Source organism: Euleptes europaea, chromosome 6 (assembly GCF_029931775.1).
Source record: "Euleptes europaea isolate rEulEur1 chromosome 6, rEulEur1.hap1, whole genome shotgun sequence".
Classification (NCBI taxonomy): Eukaryota; Metazoa; Chordata; class Lepidosauria; order Squamata; family Sphaerodactylidae; genus Euleptes; species Euleptes europaea.
The window spans coordinates 72,563,668-72,581,074 of record NC_079317.1 but is presented as its reverse complement, the minus strand read 5'-3'; the positions used below and the strand labels follow the sequence as shown (position 1 = coordinate 72,581,074).

Below are 17,407 nucleotides of genomic sequence, written 5' to 3'. Positions count from 1 at the left end.
AATTTCATCTCGTTAGTGCATAGTTAAATTGTACAATATTCAAGAGGCCTCATAATTTTTATCCCACAACACCACTCATATTTCAAGTGCCTATTCTTTGCATATACTGGAATTAAAATTACAAGTGTAGTCGAATGGCTAAGGTCAATGATTAATCAAGCGTCAGGTGTCGAAGTGTTCCTGTGAGTCGGCGTACTGCATATCGAACAGTTTGGAAAGCATAACTATGAACGGGGGATATTATCACAATACAAAAGCTTACTTCCATCTTCTTTTGGGCATGTGCTTGAGATCATGGCACACACTCACCCTTTTGGATGATATAGCGCATCTCCGTAACAGCCATACATGCAAACAATAGGATCAACAGCTAGTCAAGGCTTTATATGCAAAAGGTGTTTCAGAAATATGTATTAAAAGTAAATAGATTAAGAAAATAAGAAAAGCCATGCTGGATCAGACCAAGGCCAAACAAGTCCAGCAGTCTGTTCACACAGTGGCCAACCAGGTGCCTCTAGGAAGCCCATAAACAAGACAACAGCAGCAGAATTATCCTGCCTGTGTTCCATAACAGCTAATATAATAGGCATGCACCTCTGATACGAGAGAGAATAGGTGTGCATCATGACTAGTATTCATTTTGACTAGCAGCAATGGATAATCCTGTCCTCCATGAACATGTCCACTCCCCTCTTAAAGCCTTCCAAGTTGGCAGCCATCACCACATCCTGGGGCAGGGAGTTCCACCATTTATCTATGCATTGTGAGAAGAAATACTTCCTTTTATCTGTTTTGAATCTCTCACCCTCCAGCTTCAGCAGATTTTAAACGTATTCAGATTTTACACTAATTCTTTGTATATAATTCTTTGTATTTGTTAGTATTTTAAGAATTCATTGAAGAGACGTTAAGATCATGAGGAATGGTTTGAAGTGGGGAGTTCTTCACTAAACTCATACCAGTTCGACTATAGCTTAAAATTTGCTTTTATACGACACTATTGTGACATAACAAGTGCTTTCCCCCCTAGTCTGAGTGAATGGGAAAACAAAATTCATGGAACAACCTAGGCTTTAGAGTCTGAAAGAACTTTAGAGTCTGTATGAGACCCTATGGTCTCATACACTCCTCTCTCACCCACCCAAAAAACCAACCTGACGCTACAACGCCACAGTCCAGAACGGCTGCGGCTCCTCTTTATGGTGCTTTTAAACTGAGACAAATGACAATTTTCAACAGATATCCATGTCTCGAATTTTGTTCATCTGACTGGAATGAGTGAGTAAGGGAAGGAAAGGCAGTGATGCTAACAAAGCCAGCTAAACCCACCGATCTAGCGACTACAACAGCGTTCCCTTCTCCTATGACTTCATTTGCTCAAATAAGCCCAGAGAACCGCTGCTTCTCATTAAGCATTCCCAATTCATCTGTAAGCCTAAGAAACTACTAAGCCACCCTAAAATGGGGGAATTGATATGTAAAAGCTGCCTTCCCTAATACAGGATTCACACATTTTTCTTTCAAGTGCAGCCTTCCTCCCACTGAAGATTAGGAAAGCTCAGATACTTTGGCAGCTCTCAACGGTGCCCTTGGCTGCCATGCCCTTTGTTAGGCACAGCTAATCACTTTCACAGCTTTATGAAATTCGCTGAAGTGTCAGCAGAAGCCACTTTTTAAAAAAAAAATGAAGCAAAAAAAGGTTCATTTCTTTTTTTCAATGCAAACTTTGGGTAGGAAATTAAGCTATAAAACAAGCTAATTAACAACACATTATGGTACGACATGATACGGCTATGAATCTAACAAGCATTAATGTACCTACCTTTACTGCTTCAAGCCTATATGGATTACTTACCAGAGGGCTGCTTGTAGATGAACTTGTTTTCACTTTATGGGTTAATTTGTGAAACCAAGATTTGGTCCATGCATTATTACTGTATCTTGGCTTGTCCCAGCAAATCCAGGCTTCGGCACTGTCACTCTTTCCCCTTCCTAACCACAAGAAACCCAGGGACTCTTCTTGCCTGCCCTGTGGCACCTAACTAATGGCAAAGCCTCACCACATCACTGATTCACTTGCTAAGGACTACTAGCAGCAGGAAAGTGTGAAAGCTTCTCTCAGGGAGATTGGGCCACCCTTGGAGAGGCAGCTGGCCATGGAGCCATGCCTCCCATATTCAGAGACAAGCCAAGGAAGCTGCCAGACTTTCATGTTAAGCCTTTCCTCACCAAAACCCCAGGAAAGTAAAATCATGTTGCGGATTTCAGTGTAAACCCAAAATGGCAAACTCAACAAAAACCCCTCCCAAACATCCTACCTCAGCTCCCAAGAAATACAGGATGCTTGCAGCCAACATAAGAAGCACCCTGCTGGGTCAGACCAGTCGTCCATCTAGTCCAGCACCCTATTTCACACAGTGGACAACCAGCTTCCCTGGAAGGTCAACAAACATTGCCTCCTAGTCCTGGTATTCAGAGATTTGCTGCCTTTGTATATCGAGGTTGTCTTTAGCCACTGGCTGACCATGAATCTGTCTAATTCCCTTTTAAAGCTATCTGTGTTAATGTCCATCACTATGTCTGCAGGCAATGGATTTCACAATTTAATTAGTCATTGAGTGAAAATATATATATTTTTAGTCCATCCCGAATCTATTGCTGAGAATCTTCATTGGTGCCACCAAGTTCTAGTACTATGGGAGAGGGAGAATCCCCTTTCTCCACCCCAAGCATAATTTTATAAACCTCTATCATGCCTCCCAGACATCTTTTTTTTCCTAAACTGAAAAGACCCAGACTAAAGAGGAAAGGTGCTCTAATCCCTTTAGCAACCTGATTGCCCTCTTCTGTACATTTTCCAGTTCTAACCAGAACTGTACACAGTATTCCTAGAGGATGCACAGTAGATCTGTTTGTGGACATTACATTATTGGTTGGTGGTTTTTCCCCCCATTTCCTAATACTCTCCAGCACGGAGTCTGCCCTTTTCACTGCTGCTGGACACTGAGACGACATATTCATCAAACTATCCACTACAACTCCAAGATCTTTTCTCTGACAGTTCAGGACTCATCCATTTATATTGAATTAGATCCATGAAATATTCTTCCTATGATGATCATATCCAGTTAGGGATATAAACCTTTGGTTAAACAAGTAAAACAGTTTTTATTGAACAGTGCTTGTGACATTTCTAGTCACGTCTCCTGTTTCCTCCCCTCAATGCCAAAGAGTGTAATTAAACTGGAAAGGGTGGAGGGACCAGTAGTCCAAAAGCTGTGCCAAGAGTGGAAAGGTGCCAGAGGGCAAGTGCCATTGTGCAGACATCTCTCTCTTCATCCATGTTGCAGCCCAATGCTATAATCTGCTTTCTTCAATAGGTACAGCTATGCCAAGTGCATGTTTTTTGACATAGAAAAATAACATGATGAATGGAGTGGGGGAAAGAACCTGTATATATTGTCGAAGGCTTTCACGGTCAGAGTTCATTGGTTCTTGTAGGTTATCCGGGCTGTGTGACCGTGGTCTTGGTATTTTCTTTCCTGATGTTTTGCCAGCAGCTGTGGCAGGCATCTTCAGAGGAGTAACACTGAAGGACAGTGGAGACACTGTCCTTCAGTGTTATTCCTCTGAAGATGCATGCCACAGCTGCTGGCGAAACGTCAGGGAAGAAAATACCAAGACCACGGTCACACAGCCCGGATAACCTACAAGAACCAATGAACCTGTATATACTTGTGGAATATTAATTGGGATATTCTTTAAACAGCTTTCCTATCTACCAGTCACATTTCTTTGTAATCTCGATCTGAGAAGAAGACTTTCAGAGCACAGAAAGTCACACATGACTCAAGATCTAGTGAGGGTTTGCTGTTCTTGTCAGGATCCCCAGTCAACAGGAGATAAGGCTAACCTATGTTCCTATGTTCAGTATTCCTATGCTGAAGTCTTTGAAGGTTACCTCAATAACACCTCAAATAACTCCTCAGGGCTGGAAAGCATTGTGGCACATGTGACTGAAAAAGCTTATGCTTAAGTGCCCAATAAATTTATTTTATTCATTTCAACCATGAAGAAACCCAGCAGAAATCCAGAAAGCACTCTCTCTCAGCCCTTAGCACATTTCAACAAATGTTTAAAAGACCTTTTAGGGTCTTTGCCATCCTTCCATTTAACTAGGAATGAACATTATGGCATGTTTAATAATCATATTTAGCATTTATATATTGCTCCAGTATGTTTGAAGCACTTCACATGCAATACTGCATAATCCTGGTAACTCTATACTCTAAGGCAGCTTGCCTGGGGCCGTTTAGTAAGGTCATGGGAGAGTCAACATTCACACCACAGGGGGAGTCCATTTGTACATGTTTTGCATAGGCAAATACCTTTCCCCCTTCTCTCTGCTACATCAAGAATTCTTCCATATGCAAAATGTTCCTAACAGAGTCATTTATATTATGCTAGAACATATTCAGGGAACAAAGGGTACTAAGTTATAGGTGCGATGCAAAATTTACTTTCATGGCAGGGAATAGTTTTAGTAAATCATTTGCATATTGAAAAAGTGTGTATGGTTTTATGTAAAGAGAAGCAATAATAATAATATCAAATTCAAATATTATCTATTTACAGTATATTATTCTACTATTATCAATGTATTGCTGAATTCCAAACAATTTGTACATTCTAATATTGGCCTGGCTATTCCAGGAGTAGCATTCCAGCAGGCATTTTGAGATGCAGAGATGGGGGGGAGGCACAAAAGTCATGCTCTGTGGGTCGAACCTTAGCATCCACCAAAACACTGTGTTAAGCTAAGCCATTACATTCATGATTTTTGATAAGTAGCAACTGTAGCCAAATCAACCAAATTCCGTCATTTCCTTCCCCCATCTGATATGCCTGTGACAGAGATTGCACACCAATGTTTCCCAAATTCCGATTCTACTACACAAACGAATATTGTACTGAATAATATAAACATGCCAAAGACACCATGTTATACAGTTCAACAAAAACAATAGGATCAACCTTCAACATTTCTATGCCTGTTTCTGCCACCATTTCCCAAGAAGATAGTGTTGTACCACATCACCACCACATATTGATTAAATCTACCTTCTGTTATACACAGACCAATAGCAACTTATCTGAAAAACATTTCCATGCCATAAAATACCACTGCATGCTGAACTTGAGCTCTTTGATACACACACAGGTAAACTTTGGAGAGTTTTTCAAAAATGCAGGACACCAATGGATGTTTCTCTCTGTAGGTCTTTTCCCCTTTTCAACAAATATAAATTATGCAGGTTCAACTAAAATTATAAGGCTATTATTATTTTAGATATTAGGGTTTTTTTGTCTGCTCATTTTCTAATTTACCAAAATGAGTATGTGATCTTATCTTGTGCCCTGGGCCAAGGAAAAGATATACGATGTAAAAAAAAAACAACGGACAGAAAGGTAAGCCTTCTATCTATAATTATTTCATCAGACAGTAAAATTGTATCTTCAAAGAGGACACAGCCTTGCTAAGAGGGTTTCTGGAGAACTTTGGGAATTTCAGGGCAGCCATGTTGCTATGAGTCTAGAACTGCCTATGTGCTTGCTTCTGTACTCTCATAACATCTGTTCCACTGTACATACGTCAATAAATTGTTACAAGAGCATCATGAGTCCCAATGCTCTCTTCATCAAAGGAAAATGAACCTGCTGCAGTTGCCACAAAAGCCCTATCAGTCAGAGAAGAAACATGAAGCATTTAGATGCAGGGAATCAGTGGTGCGCATTTTGAACAATTAAGACAAGTCTACTTTTAAAAGTTTGTTTAGAAGAGGTTTGTTTTTTTAAAAGGCACCTGATTACATGAAAAGAAATTAGCAGCTACAATTACACCTTCAGATTTTGAAAGGGAAGAAACAGACAGCACAATATACCGCATGTATAATCAAGACAAACACAACTTCAGCTCAAACTCACAGGACATGGTGGTATTTATAACACTCATCGCCCAAATCAGTAATCAGCCTTTTGTTCATAATCAAAGCACAGAATTTTATTTAAGTATATTCTCTCGCTCATTTACTTCTGCTGTAGAACTTTACAGCAGATCGAACTTGTGTAGATTTTATCAAGTGATATTGTGGGAGGCTATTTAAAGACAACAGACAAACAAGCGACCACCTTACCTATTGCAGTCCACATGAAGCAGAAGGTGGGATGCACTGAGCGACAATGCAATCTTGTGCCACTGCCCATCTGCTAGCCGATACGGAAACACCTCTGTCCTTGACTTTCCATTAAATCTGTAGTGATACCTTATTTCATCTCTCAGGCCACTGCTTTCCAGTTCAAAGTAGCTGCATTCAAAGTAAGAAGAAAGTTAATTTTGCTAACTGTACATTATTCCTCGGAATGTTCTAAGATGTCACAAAAGCTGCTGCAGTTGAAAATTACTTGAAATGTTTTAAAAATTAACTATGATAAGAAATTAAACTAGCTACCCAAAATACTGCCTATAAAAGATAACAGTAGTCAAACTAAAGTTCCTCGGTTTATTCTGCAATTTTCCAAAGCGATGCAGTGTATATTCTTTTTCAAAGCCAACTCCCTTAAAGTTCTGATTGTAAATAATTTAGATGGCACTTGTGGGTGTAAAAAGTTATTTTATGAACAATAAACCCCTGAGGGAAGCTGGAAAAATGCTTCCAATTTTTACTTGCCAGTATCTAATGTTTAATGGAACCTAAAGGACCAACTAAAGGAGGAGGCCCATGGTGCAGAGCGGTAAGCTCTGGTACTGCAGTCAAAGCTCTGCTCATGACCTGAGTTTGATCCCGATGGAAGTCGGGTTCAGGTAGCCAGTTCAAAGTTGACTGAGCCTTCCATCCTTCCAAAGTCAGTAAAATGAATAGAGTACAGTGGAGATGACTGGGGAAGGCAATGGCAAACCACCCCTTAAACATAGTCTGCCTAGTAAATATTGTGATGTGACATCACCCCATGGGTCAGTAATGACCCGGTGCTTGCACAAGGGACTACCTTTACTTTAAAAGACCAACAAAAAAATCCAAAGTCTGGATGGAAAATTTTAAAGAAAATATTCCACTGGAAAATTGGGAAAATTTATGGAAGAAAGGGATGAAATTCATGGTTAGTCAAAACATCATAGAGAACTGGTTTAAAATGTTTTACCGTTGGTACATCACCCCTAATGATATTCAAAATATAGACAAATCAACATCAGGAATGTGCTAGAAATCTCACAGTAATACGGGCATGTTTTATCATTGTTGGTGGACATGTTGTAGAGTACAGATATTTTGGAAAGAAATACATTAAAATATCGAAAAAATACTTAAACAGCATATTGATTTCAATCCTAAAATGTTTCTACTTAACATTGTATCCCAGACACTACAACCTGGCTGGAAAAATCAAGTGAATATGACAATATGGCAAGACTCACCGATCTTCTAAAAGACAGAACATACGAATACCATCAAAAACATTGGGAACCCTTTTATATATTCCTGAAAGGTTGTGAAAGATGAAACGATAAACCCTTGATGTATAAACATAGAAACCAGAGAGGATAAGGGAGAACAAGGGAATAAGAAAGAGTAAGAATAACTCATGTAACTATAGGGCAGAAGAAGAAAAAAAGGTTTTGAACACAAAACTGGTTTAATGGGGAATAAATGATAATTAAACCACTGTTTGATGGAGGTTAACCTTAAACTCAAGCAAATATGTATGCATAAATGTATTTAGATTGACTATGACCAGAAAAAGGGAATATATCTGTAACTCAATTAGGATGTTAGAAAAAGTGGGGGTATCCCTTCCCCCTCCCCCTTTTTTTGTTTTTGTCTTTTTCTTTTCTTTGTATTACCGTTTATATGTAAAATTAATAAAACTTGTTAAAAAAAAAATCCAAAGTCCTAGACACCAACATCAAATGTTTAGGAATATGTATAATCACATATCCAAATTTTCCTATTAATGGGAACTAATCATTTACCCTCTCAAGGCAGCACTAGAAATCTCAAGACACTTGTTCGCTCTGGACCCCCGCCCCCCTATGATTTTATGAAAATAATCATTTGTGGGCAATAAGATTGGCTGATCCCTTTGAAAGTAGATTTTGATCATTATTTTCTTATGCCTTTGTGACTTTGATCTGTTGCCTCTATCAGAAAAGAAATCTCAGCAGGAAAACACACACATCTAATGCTCAGTAATATTGAGACAGCTATAATTTTTTTCCACCCAAAAAACTACAAAATGAAAACTTCTGACTGACTTGCTCATGCAATAAATTACTGGCTCATTTTGCAACAGAAACAGATAGGAACAAAAATGAGTGTGCATCACCTAACCCATATATATATATATAGCTCAGATAACTATTAAATATATCCATGTAGCAATTAAACACAAATAATGCCAAACCGGACAGGGAAATTCTATCTACCTATTACAGCTCATGCAGCCGTAGCCTTGAGCATAAAACAAAGAAAACATGGAAATTGAAGAAAAGGACAATATTACCCAAAAGTAGCTAACTACATTTTCTCACACAGCATTCTTATCTTGGGAGCCAAAAAAAAAACCCGTCCACATAGATCAAAAAAGTGAAGGTACCTGGTCAGAAAGATCTTGCTTTTTTCTCATTTAAACAAAACACATAACAATGGACAAAAGGAACTAAGTTATTAATAAGGGGGAGAGCAGCTTTGATAATGTATATCCTCACTGCATGCTGGAAATGGTTTCATGAGTGTGATTTATTTTCGTTTGGCTGTCACTCAACGAGTAGTACTGTCAGTCTTCGGAAGCATCGCTGCTGCCAGAACTTCTCCATCAAAGAAAGTTAGTAAGACAAGTACTGTCAATGATGCTTCTTTTAGGAAGTTAAATGTTTCATAATTGCCATCTCCTGTCAAGGCACAAGAAAGAAATCACTTGTTGAGTGATTTCTTCTTCTTTCACTAAGCTGTACAGAAGAGAAAACGATTCTAAAGCAAGATGGGGAGATAGCACACAGATATGCTCCCACTGCAGTAAACCATTTCTGACCTTAGTCAGCGACAACTTTGAGCGAGGCTGCTAGGCCGGCGGCTCCACTTTCAACCCTCAAAAGGGACCTACCTATTGAAGTCTTGTTTCCCATAATTCTTCCATCATCAGATTGGAAAATGGGGGTGGGCAAAGACACTTTTCAGAGAGCCAAATCTGGCCCAGCAGCCTCCAGTTGCTTGCCCTATAATTAGGATGCCAGCTCTGGGTTGGGAAATACCTGGAGATTTTGGAGGTGGAGCCTGAGGAGGGCAAGATTTGGGCAGGGGAGGAACTTCAATGGCATACAGTTCAATCACCGTTCTCTCCTAATGCACACATGGTGGTGGAATCTTACTTTAACAGTAGAAGGATAATGCAGGAGAGATGCTGCTGAAACCTTTCTTCCCTCTTCCCTCAATGTGCACATGAATGTTTGTTGACATGGTTTCAATTTATATCAAGATTTAAAAAAAAAATGTTCACTTGCAATAATTGATTTAAAAAAACTTAAAAACCTATCTGATTTTATTTTATCTGCCTTTGAGCAAAATCACCGTTCTCTCCTACTAGAGAGAAATAGAGTCTCTCTCACACAAACACCATGAGCAAAAAAGCTACTGACTTCTTTAAACAAACCTCTGCCTCTCTGATGCTAGACATACAAGTATTTGTTGGGACATATAAAAATAGATCAAGTAGACACAAGAATTGCACAGGGGTATGTCTAGATTAGGGGAAGAGGGTGTGGTTTCATGGGAATCCAGAAAAGCAAGGTGCTTCAGCCCACAACTCTCCTGCTAGTCCGCACAGCTGGGACTGGTGTAAATCATGCATTTGGCAGGACTGTCTTTCCTCTATAACCACAGGGTTTTTCTAGCAAAAAAAGGTATCAGCCTTTTCCTGGGACATACCCATTCCTACATGTTGTATAATGTCATGAGCAAAGGAAGCTATCATCTAGAAGTCTCAACTTCCATTGATATTTCTAGAATATGAAATACAACCATCTACCCACTCCAAACCGGGGAGGGGGGAGATAACTGTAAGGCCTCCAGCAGCCATATATAGTGTTGCCAACAATCTGGAGAAAAAATGTTCTAACTCCTTAATAGAGGCTTAAAAGAATGTTATTTACTTTCATGCCCTGAAATGCTTCCCCTGCCTAATTCCACACAATAAGCCTCTATTAAAGGGAAGGAGGGTTTTTTTCCTCCTGGTTGTTAGCAACCCTAGTAGGGTTGCCAATCTCTAGGTACTAGCTGGGGATCTCCTGCTATTACAACTGATTGCCAGGTGACAGATCAGTTCACCTGGAGAAAATGGCCGTTTTGGCAACTGGACTCTATGGCATTGAAGTCCCCTCCCCAAATATCACACTCCTCAGGCTTCTCCCCAAAAATCTCCAGGTATTTCCCAACCCAGAGCTGGCAACCCTAAAGCCTAGCCATATATGATAGAGAGAAGAATACAGAAAAGAACATAAGAGGAGAGGGTTTAAGAGGCAAGATAGGGTCAGGGTGGCAACAGCACAGGCCAGATGACCAAAGTTATGAGGGGTAGGTGTGTTACTGTACAGAAACCATAATATATGGAAGCAAAGTTCTCAGTGAACCTCTCACAACACATTTTTACCCATTTGCAGACCAACAAGCATTTGAATAGTGAGAAAAAAACTAGAGGTTTAAGAATGCAAATTAAAGGACACCTGGAATTTCTCTGCTGTGATGCAAGCCTACATTTTAGCAAATTAGTACTAGCAGAATGAGGGACATTGTGGTATTTTGCATTCCATCGCTAGTCAGGCTGTGGAAATGTGAAAAATTGCAGCCATTGTGCCTTACATTATTAGAAAGGCAAAATATATTTGCTTTGGGACTGTTACTGTTGTTGTTTTACTTCTGGAGAAAGAAACCCTAATTGTTTTTGCTTTTGCCCTGTCCTTGTTTTATGAACAGACACTTTATAAAATGCATTACAAAGATTTTATACACTAGGCACTGAAGACAGCTTAAGTGAAATTTAATCAGTAAACAACAGTGCTTTTTTGTAATAAAAAAAGGCCAGTACTCATATATAAAGTTGTTCCAATTGCCACCAATTCCCTCTTCCCTCTGCAGATCCTCTAGGCTCTTCCTGAGAGTCCTCTCTCCCTTTCTCTGGCTGAGTAGGGCAGGCCAGTGCACAAGGACCAACACTTGGGACAGCCCCAAAATAAGGTGTCAGTACTCAGTACTGGTGAGTACTATCATTAAAAAAGCCCTGGTAAACACCTATTAGAAGCACACCTGTGTGCTTTGGATTGGATTGTTCCTTGCGCTCTCCTATTTCAATTGACATGAAAATACAAAGTAAGGTAGTAGGAAAAAGTCACCGAACTAGTAATACATAAAGGGGGGGAAACCCTTTTTTCCCCACCTCCATTTATTCTTCTTTTAAGTTCTTTCAGCTATTTTAAGACAAAAAAAAGAAAGTTTTCTTTTTTTGTCTCAAATAGCTGTAAGAACTTAAAAGAAGTGTCTCTAAGTTTTCTACGGGGGGCCAAGGGAAAAAAAGGAAACAAGCTAGGTCTTGGAGTATTCAACATGTTGCTGAAAAGGAATTTCCTGAAGCTGAACACTCGCAATAAGGCAAAACATAACTGTGTACCTAGAGCCTAAAGCCCATCCATCATAAACCAAAGCTTTTAGCATGACAACAGCATTAAAACATAAATGGGAAGAGGTAAAAAGCCTTGTCAAATGTTATTGTAGTTACCTTTAACACCTTCCCAATCACCTAACCAAGGAAAAAGAATGTAGACATTGTGCTGATTGGTGCCATTTGATAGCACTGGCAGCTGATGACTGGCTAGATGAATGTTATTCAGTTTAAAGAGGGTGAATACAAACAGAAAGATGGAATGTGCTAACAGTTCATATTAACAAACATTATGTGAGTTCATCTGTTAAAAGTAAGCAATAATCCTTACAATAATTGCCTTAGCAACAATAAATTTCAACCACAATAATAATAATGCTCCCAGGTAAGTCGCATTGTTTACTGAGTTAGCATATAAATGCCATGCCTAAGCCAACAAGGATGGATAATTCTTCAAATATTAATTTTACTTCTGTATAATCACCCCACTGAACATATATTCATTTTAGATCAGCCTCACCTCCTACCAAGCTTCGAAAGTATCAACATGAACAAAGGCAAGAACAGATGTTAAATATAGCCAAGAAGTTAGAATAATTATAAAACATTCCAAATTTTAAAATAAAATGAACTTGTTCTTTGCTCTTAGTTCACCGTACAGTTGACTCCAAGTTCTTTTATACTATGAAGACTTCCCCTATATCTTTCAAACACAACCTGTAACATGGGTTGAAAGTAGGGTTGCCAACTCTGGTTTGTAAGGAAGGCAGGGTTTGGGGAGGAGTGGGACTTCAGTAGGGTATAATGCCATAGTGTCCATGGTTGAGGGCAACAACGGTTTTACAGCAACTGACCTCCTTTCCTTTTCTGGTCCCTCTTTCCCTTCCCTTTTCTGGTCCCTCCATTTTCTTTCACCCTATTAAAGGATGATCCAGGGATCCTTTGTTCCATGCTGTGCCAAGGCTCTGTCATCTGCTGTACCAATAATGTTGTGGCCATTTTCAAATCCAGAAGGTTGTTGTGTCATTACATGAGTTTTGCTGGGGCGGGAGGTGCCTTGCCATCTCTTTGCCCCCTTTTCTGCTGGGGCCACAAATGAAGTTCATTGGCACGTTCATAATGATATACCGAGTGTTCACCTCACTCATCCTGAGTGCACATGCTACTTATACTTTAGGCACATATCTAATGATTATCACGACCTCACTGTATAGTAATGCTAAAAGGCTGAAATGATGATATGGCAATCCATTTAAAAACTACTGGATATTTTCAAGCCTTTAAGTAATCCCAAAAGTGGCCTCTCTCCTAGGCTACATGGAGGTTTTCCATTTCATTGCTGCTTTTCACACCATCGAGGATGTCTGACGTTACTGTCCAGATGCTTTAGGTTTAATCAGAAAAGCTTGTTTATTTGTACAGGGATTCAATGATGTTGACAATCATCACCTTGTTTATTCTCTCAAGTCTGTCCCCTGTGGTAAATTCTGACCTATGTCAAGCTCTGCTCACTAAAAATAATGAATATTTTGTGGTTTATATCTTTAAGATGAAACCAAAGTAAGCCAAGAGCCCCTAATTATCCTGGGACTTTTTACTTACAATTAACTTCAGTTTCTTACTTACCCCTTAAACTTCAAAACACAGAGACAGAAGCAAGACACGCGTCTGTTGCCTTAAGAGGATGAGAAGAAATGGGAGTTCCAAATGTCAGTAACAGTATCTGCTCTTCCTTGTAAAAAGATTTACTCTACGCCAGGACCTCTTTGGACCCTGGAAAATGGGTCCAAGCATTGCCAAGCATTCTAAGAGAGATTTCTATGAGCCACTGATAATAGATAGAGCACAACAGGGAGTCTCGGGAAGGGGGGGCTTTAAACTGCTCCACGCTGCCAGCCCAGGCAGCGTGGAGCAGTTTAAAGACTCCCCCTTCCCCGGACTCCCCGCTTGTCAGCTGGGCAGCGAGACTATTGCTGGGGCTAAGGGCTGGGGCGCAGTGATGCCCCAGTCCTGGACGCGCCCGCCCGCTTGTCAGCTGGGCGGCGGGGCAGTTGCCTTTGAGGGTGATTGCGACGCCCCGGTTGTTCCACTCCCCGCCGCTTGGCTGCATTCTGGCCTCGGCTTCTCCTGGGCTCTCTTCCTGCCATTGGCCCCGCCCTCTGGTGTCATCTGGGTTCTACCCGCCGGACTGGGCTTCTTTGAGGGCTGCCACCTCCTTCCCTGCCGCCAAGTCTGCCCAGAAGGAAAACCCTGCCGGTAAGGGGAGGTTTACCCCGTTGCTCCTGGGCCCCTTTGGATCCCTCCCCGTCTCCTTCCCGAACCTGCCGAATTTATCCGGCAATTGCCAGACCTCGCTGAATTCGGCGTGTCATTTTCCCACCTTTTTTTGAGTTCGGTTCCATCCGAACTGAAACCCGCCGGATTGGGGAAAATTCGGCTGTTTTTCAGTTCGGATGGAACCGAATCGACAGCCCTAGCCCTCATAACAATTGAGTTTGACACCCCTAAATCCACTTACATCAATCAGTTGTAATGGTATTATTCTGTTCAGGACTGCACTGCATATCAAATAAAATGGAGCAGAAGACAGAAGATTTGAAAAAACTGGTTTTGGATTTGGACACATTTGCTTGGTCTGAATCTGCTGATTTATTCTCCTGGTTTCTTATTTTTTTAATGAGGATTGATTCTGATTGTGAATCATTCAAATACGTCAAAAACCCACCTTGGGTTCCCCTGTCTTTTGGGGGGAGTCTTTTCTTCCACTGCTTAAGATGTAGACGATTTTGCATATGTGCAATCTAGTGTTACTTTAACAACAAAGAAATTCCCAATAGGAACAAGCATGTATTATGAAAAAATCCTTTGCAAGTAATACATGGGCAAGGTCAAGTAAAGTGAAATTAAATGCAACTAGGATGCACTGATGCAGACAATACTTTCTTTTGCTCCTGAATATATATATCTGAGGCACTCAGAGCAATGTTGGCCATTCTCAGTATGTCTCAGCATATAAATATTAATGAAGCTGGTGACTTCTGCCCTCAATTGGAAAGGTTAATGGGTACATTTGCTGTTGCCCATTTCTTGAGCACTGTACAATCTAGAATCTGATCTGCATATATACAAGTTTGAATGAGTCACTGACAGTGCAATCCGAAACAGAGTTAAGCTCTCCTAAATCCCCTGAGCAAAATGGACTCTGAAGGGTGCAGCTCTGCTTAGGATGACACTCCAAAGCACTTTACTTAGTACCTGCAATCATCCAGCTGGTTCATTAGGGTCAAAAGTAATTTGTGAAGACATGTTTTTTTCTTAATTAGGTTTCAATTTTTTATTGCATTACATTTAAGGTGTAAAAATCCCACTTGATTATACTGAAGTGTGGATTTTGTTGTTTATAACTTTTTAGGAAGCCAGTAGGTAAATGAAGTGTGGTAGTGTGCAGATTTAGAACATGGATGGCAGACATTTTTGTTCCTAGAACATCCAATCTGCCAATTCTAGATAGGGAAGATCTACACCTAAAAATCAATTATGAATTGTACTAACTTACTTTAGTAATAAGAAATTTTCTTCCAGAAGGGATCGTATCAGGAAGTTGCATGACTGCATCGACTTAATGAGTACTATCCTGTACAGTCACATGTACTATCACCAAGAAAAATAAGACTGCACTTACCTATAATGGTTGTTCATCAAGTGGTCTTCCTTGCAGGCTCACATTGGAACTGGAGATACACAGGCCAGCAGTGGAAATGAAATTTCTAAATCTTTCCAGTGCTTTCTATTGTGATAGGAGTGCTCCCCTCCCCAGCTGCATGCCAAAAACGGCACATGGCCGGGGGATGGGGGAGTGCCCCTTCCCTCAGTTCTCCCTTTGCCACTATGGAGCATCATGGGGTGCCTAAAGCAGAGAGCCCACAGAAGGGAAAGGAGGAAGGGGTATGTATCCGCACAGTAACAACAGTTACAGGTAAGGGCAATGTCATGGCTTCTGTGCAGTCCCACATTGGGAGACTCACAAGCTCAATTACCCTAGAGGTGAGTGTGGTATCTTTAACTGAAGAGACTCTGTAGCACAGCTTTGCAAACAGCTGCCTCACACCTTGAATTTATGCCCACAGCGTAATGTGGAATGAAAGTGGAAGTGGACGACCAGGTAGCAGCTCTACAGATGTCAGACAAAATCATGCCTCTGAGGACAAAGGCAAATGACACCTGAACCCTGGTAGCATGTGCAGTAACTGGTAGAGGACAAGGTGTCTAAGCCAGAGCATAGGAGCACTGGATGGTGGACATCACCTTTTGAGAAAGCAACTGAGGCAAAACTAAATTACCCTTCCTAGGTCCCCTGTAGCAGACAAAGAGATACACATCTTTGCAGAATTCTTTTGTACACTCTATATAAAACAGTAATACTTTTCTAGCGTCCGAAGAGTGTAGCATGTGCTCTGCCTATGAGGATGGTACGTGGGGGGGGAGGTACAAACTGGACACAACCCTGGGGATAAACCGCAAGCTGGGTTTGTCCACTTTGTCCACATGAAACTTGGTGAAAGGGGAGTTCTACCACAAAGCGCTCAACTCATCTACTCTACAGTGCTATATTACCAGCATTTGGATGCACTGGATTGCTATGGTGCTATAGCACTAATCTTAGAAAGTGGCAAAAAAGCTAAAAAAGAATATGCCATGAAAAAAGGTGGGGGGGAAGTGTGACACTGTTTGAAGTGGCCAGAGCACTTCAGGGACAGCTCATTAACGGATTGAAATCAGCTGTATGAAATGCCCATCCCTGTATTGCTTTACTCAGAATCGAGCCAACAACAGATAACATCGGGTTTAGAATGGTCATCTGAAAGGGGTCCAAAACGTTTGTTTCCATGACTGGCCTATGCAAGCACAGTCCTAATCTGGGACTGCAGAGAAGCCACAAAGATGAACAAGGTCTTATGAAAGCACCCTTGTTCGTTTTCCTTATATAATTAGTGACATATATATATATATATATATATACACACACATACACACACACACATACACAAAGTTCCCTTCCTCAGTCATACGTTATTTACTTCTTTAAAAGTAATATCATTTTTTTTCTTTTATTACATCTTTGCAACCCTTCTCCCACCTTTCTGTACAACAAACTTTACAGATAATCCTTTACTGAATACACAAATACTGAAATCAGTCTCAGAAGCACACGTGCTGGTTATACACCATGCTAATGGTGAAATTTTAGGCATATGGGAAGTTGGCAAATCTTGTTTGTATGCTGTTGAACTGTCACTCCTGCCCTAACTAAAAGTGTTAATAGCCTTTACACATTACCAGATCAACTAGATTTTCTCAGGGAGAGCTTGCCAGGCACTAATAAGCCACAGGAGTATCAAGTCAAGAAATCTTACATGGTGGCTGATGACAATTTACTTGTGTGCATGAACTTTGGAGCATGATATTAAAGATACATTAGGATGAGAAATATCAACTAAGGAGTGAACACTCAATATAATTCTTACATTAAGAACACTTCAGAGTAGGACTCCAGTCAACCTGAAGCCCCTGTTATGGTATAATTATCTGGGAGCAATTGAAAATGTATTAGACATCATTAAAATCCACCATGAATCAGGACATAGTGCTTGCTTCCTTTCACAAGGTACTTCCCATCTAGAGGAAAACTACTGGAACCTTA

The 17,407-nt window shown here is 40.5% G+C and overlaps 1 protein-coding gene across 1 annotated transcript in view; it reads right to left on the bottom strand.

Annotated features, from left to right (window-relative positions):
- Positions 1 to 17,407, bottom strand: part of NELL1 (neural EGFL like 1) — a 560,206-nt gene that overhangs the window by 462,986 nt on the left and 79,813 nt on the right. The window contains exon 4 of the mRNA XM_056851927.1: positions 6,195 to 6,365. Within this exon, the coding sequence (XP_056707905.1) occupies positions 6,195 to 6,365 (171 nt within the window). The remainder of the gene's footprint in view (positions 1 to 6,194; positions 6,366 to 17,407) is intronic.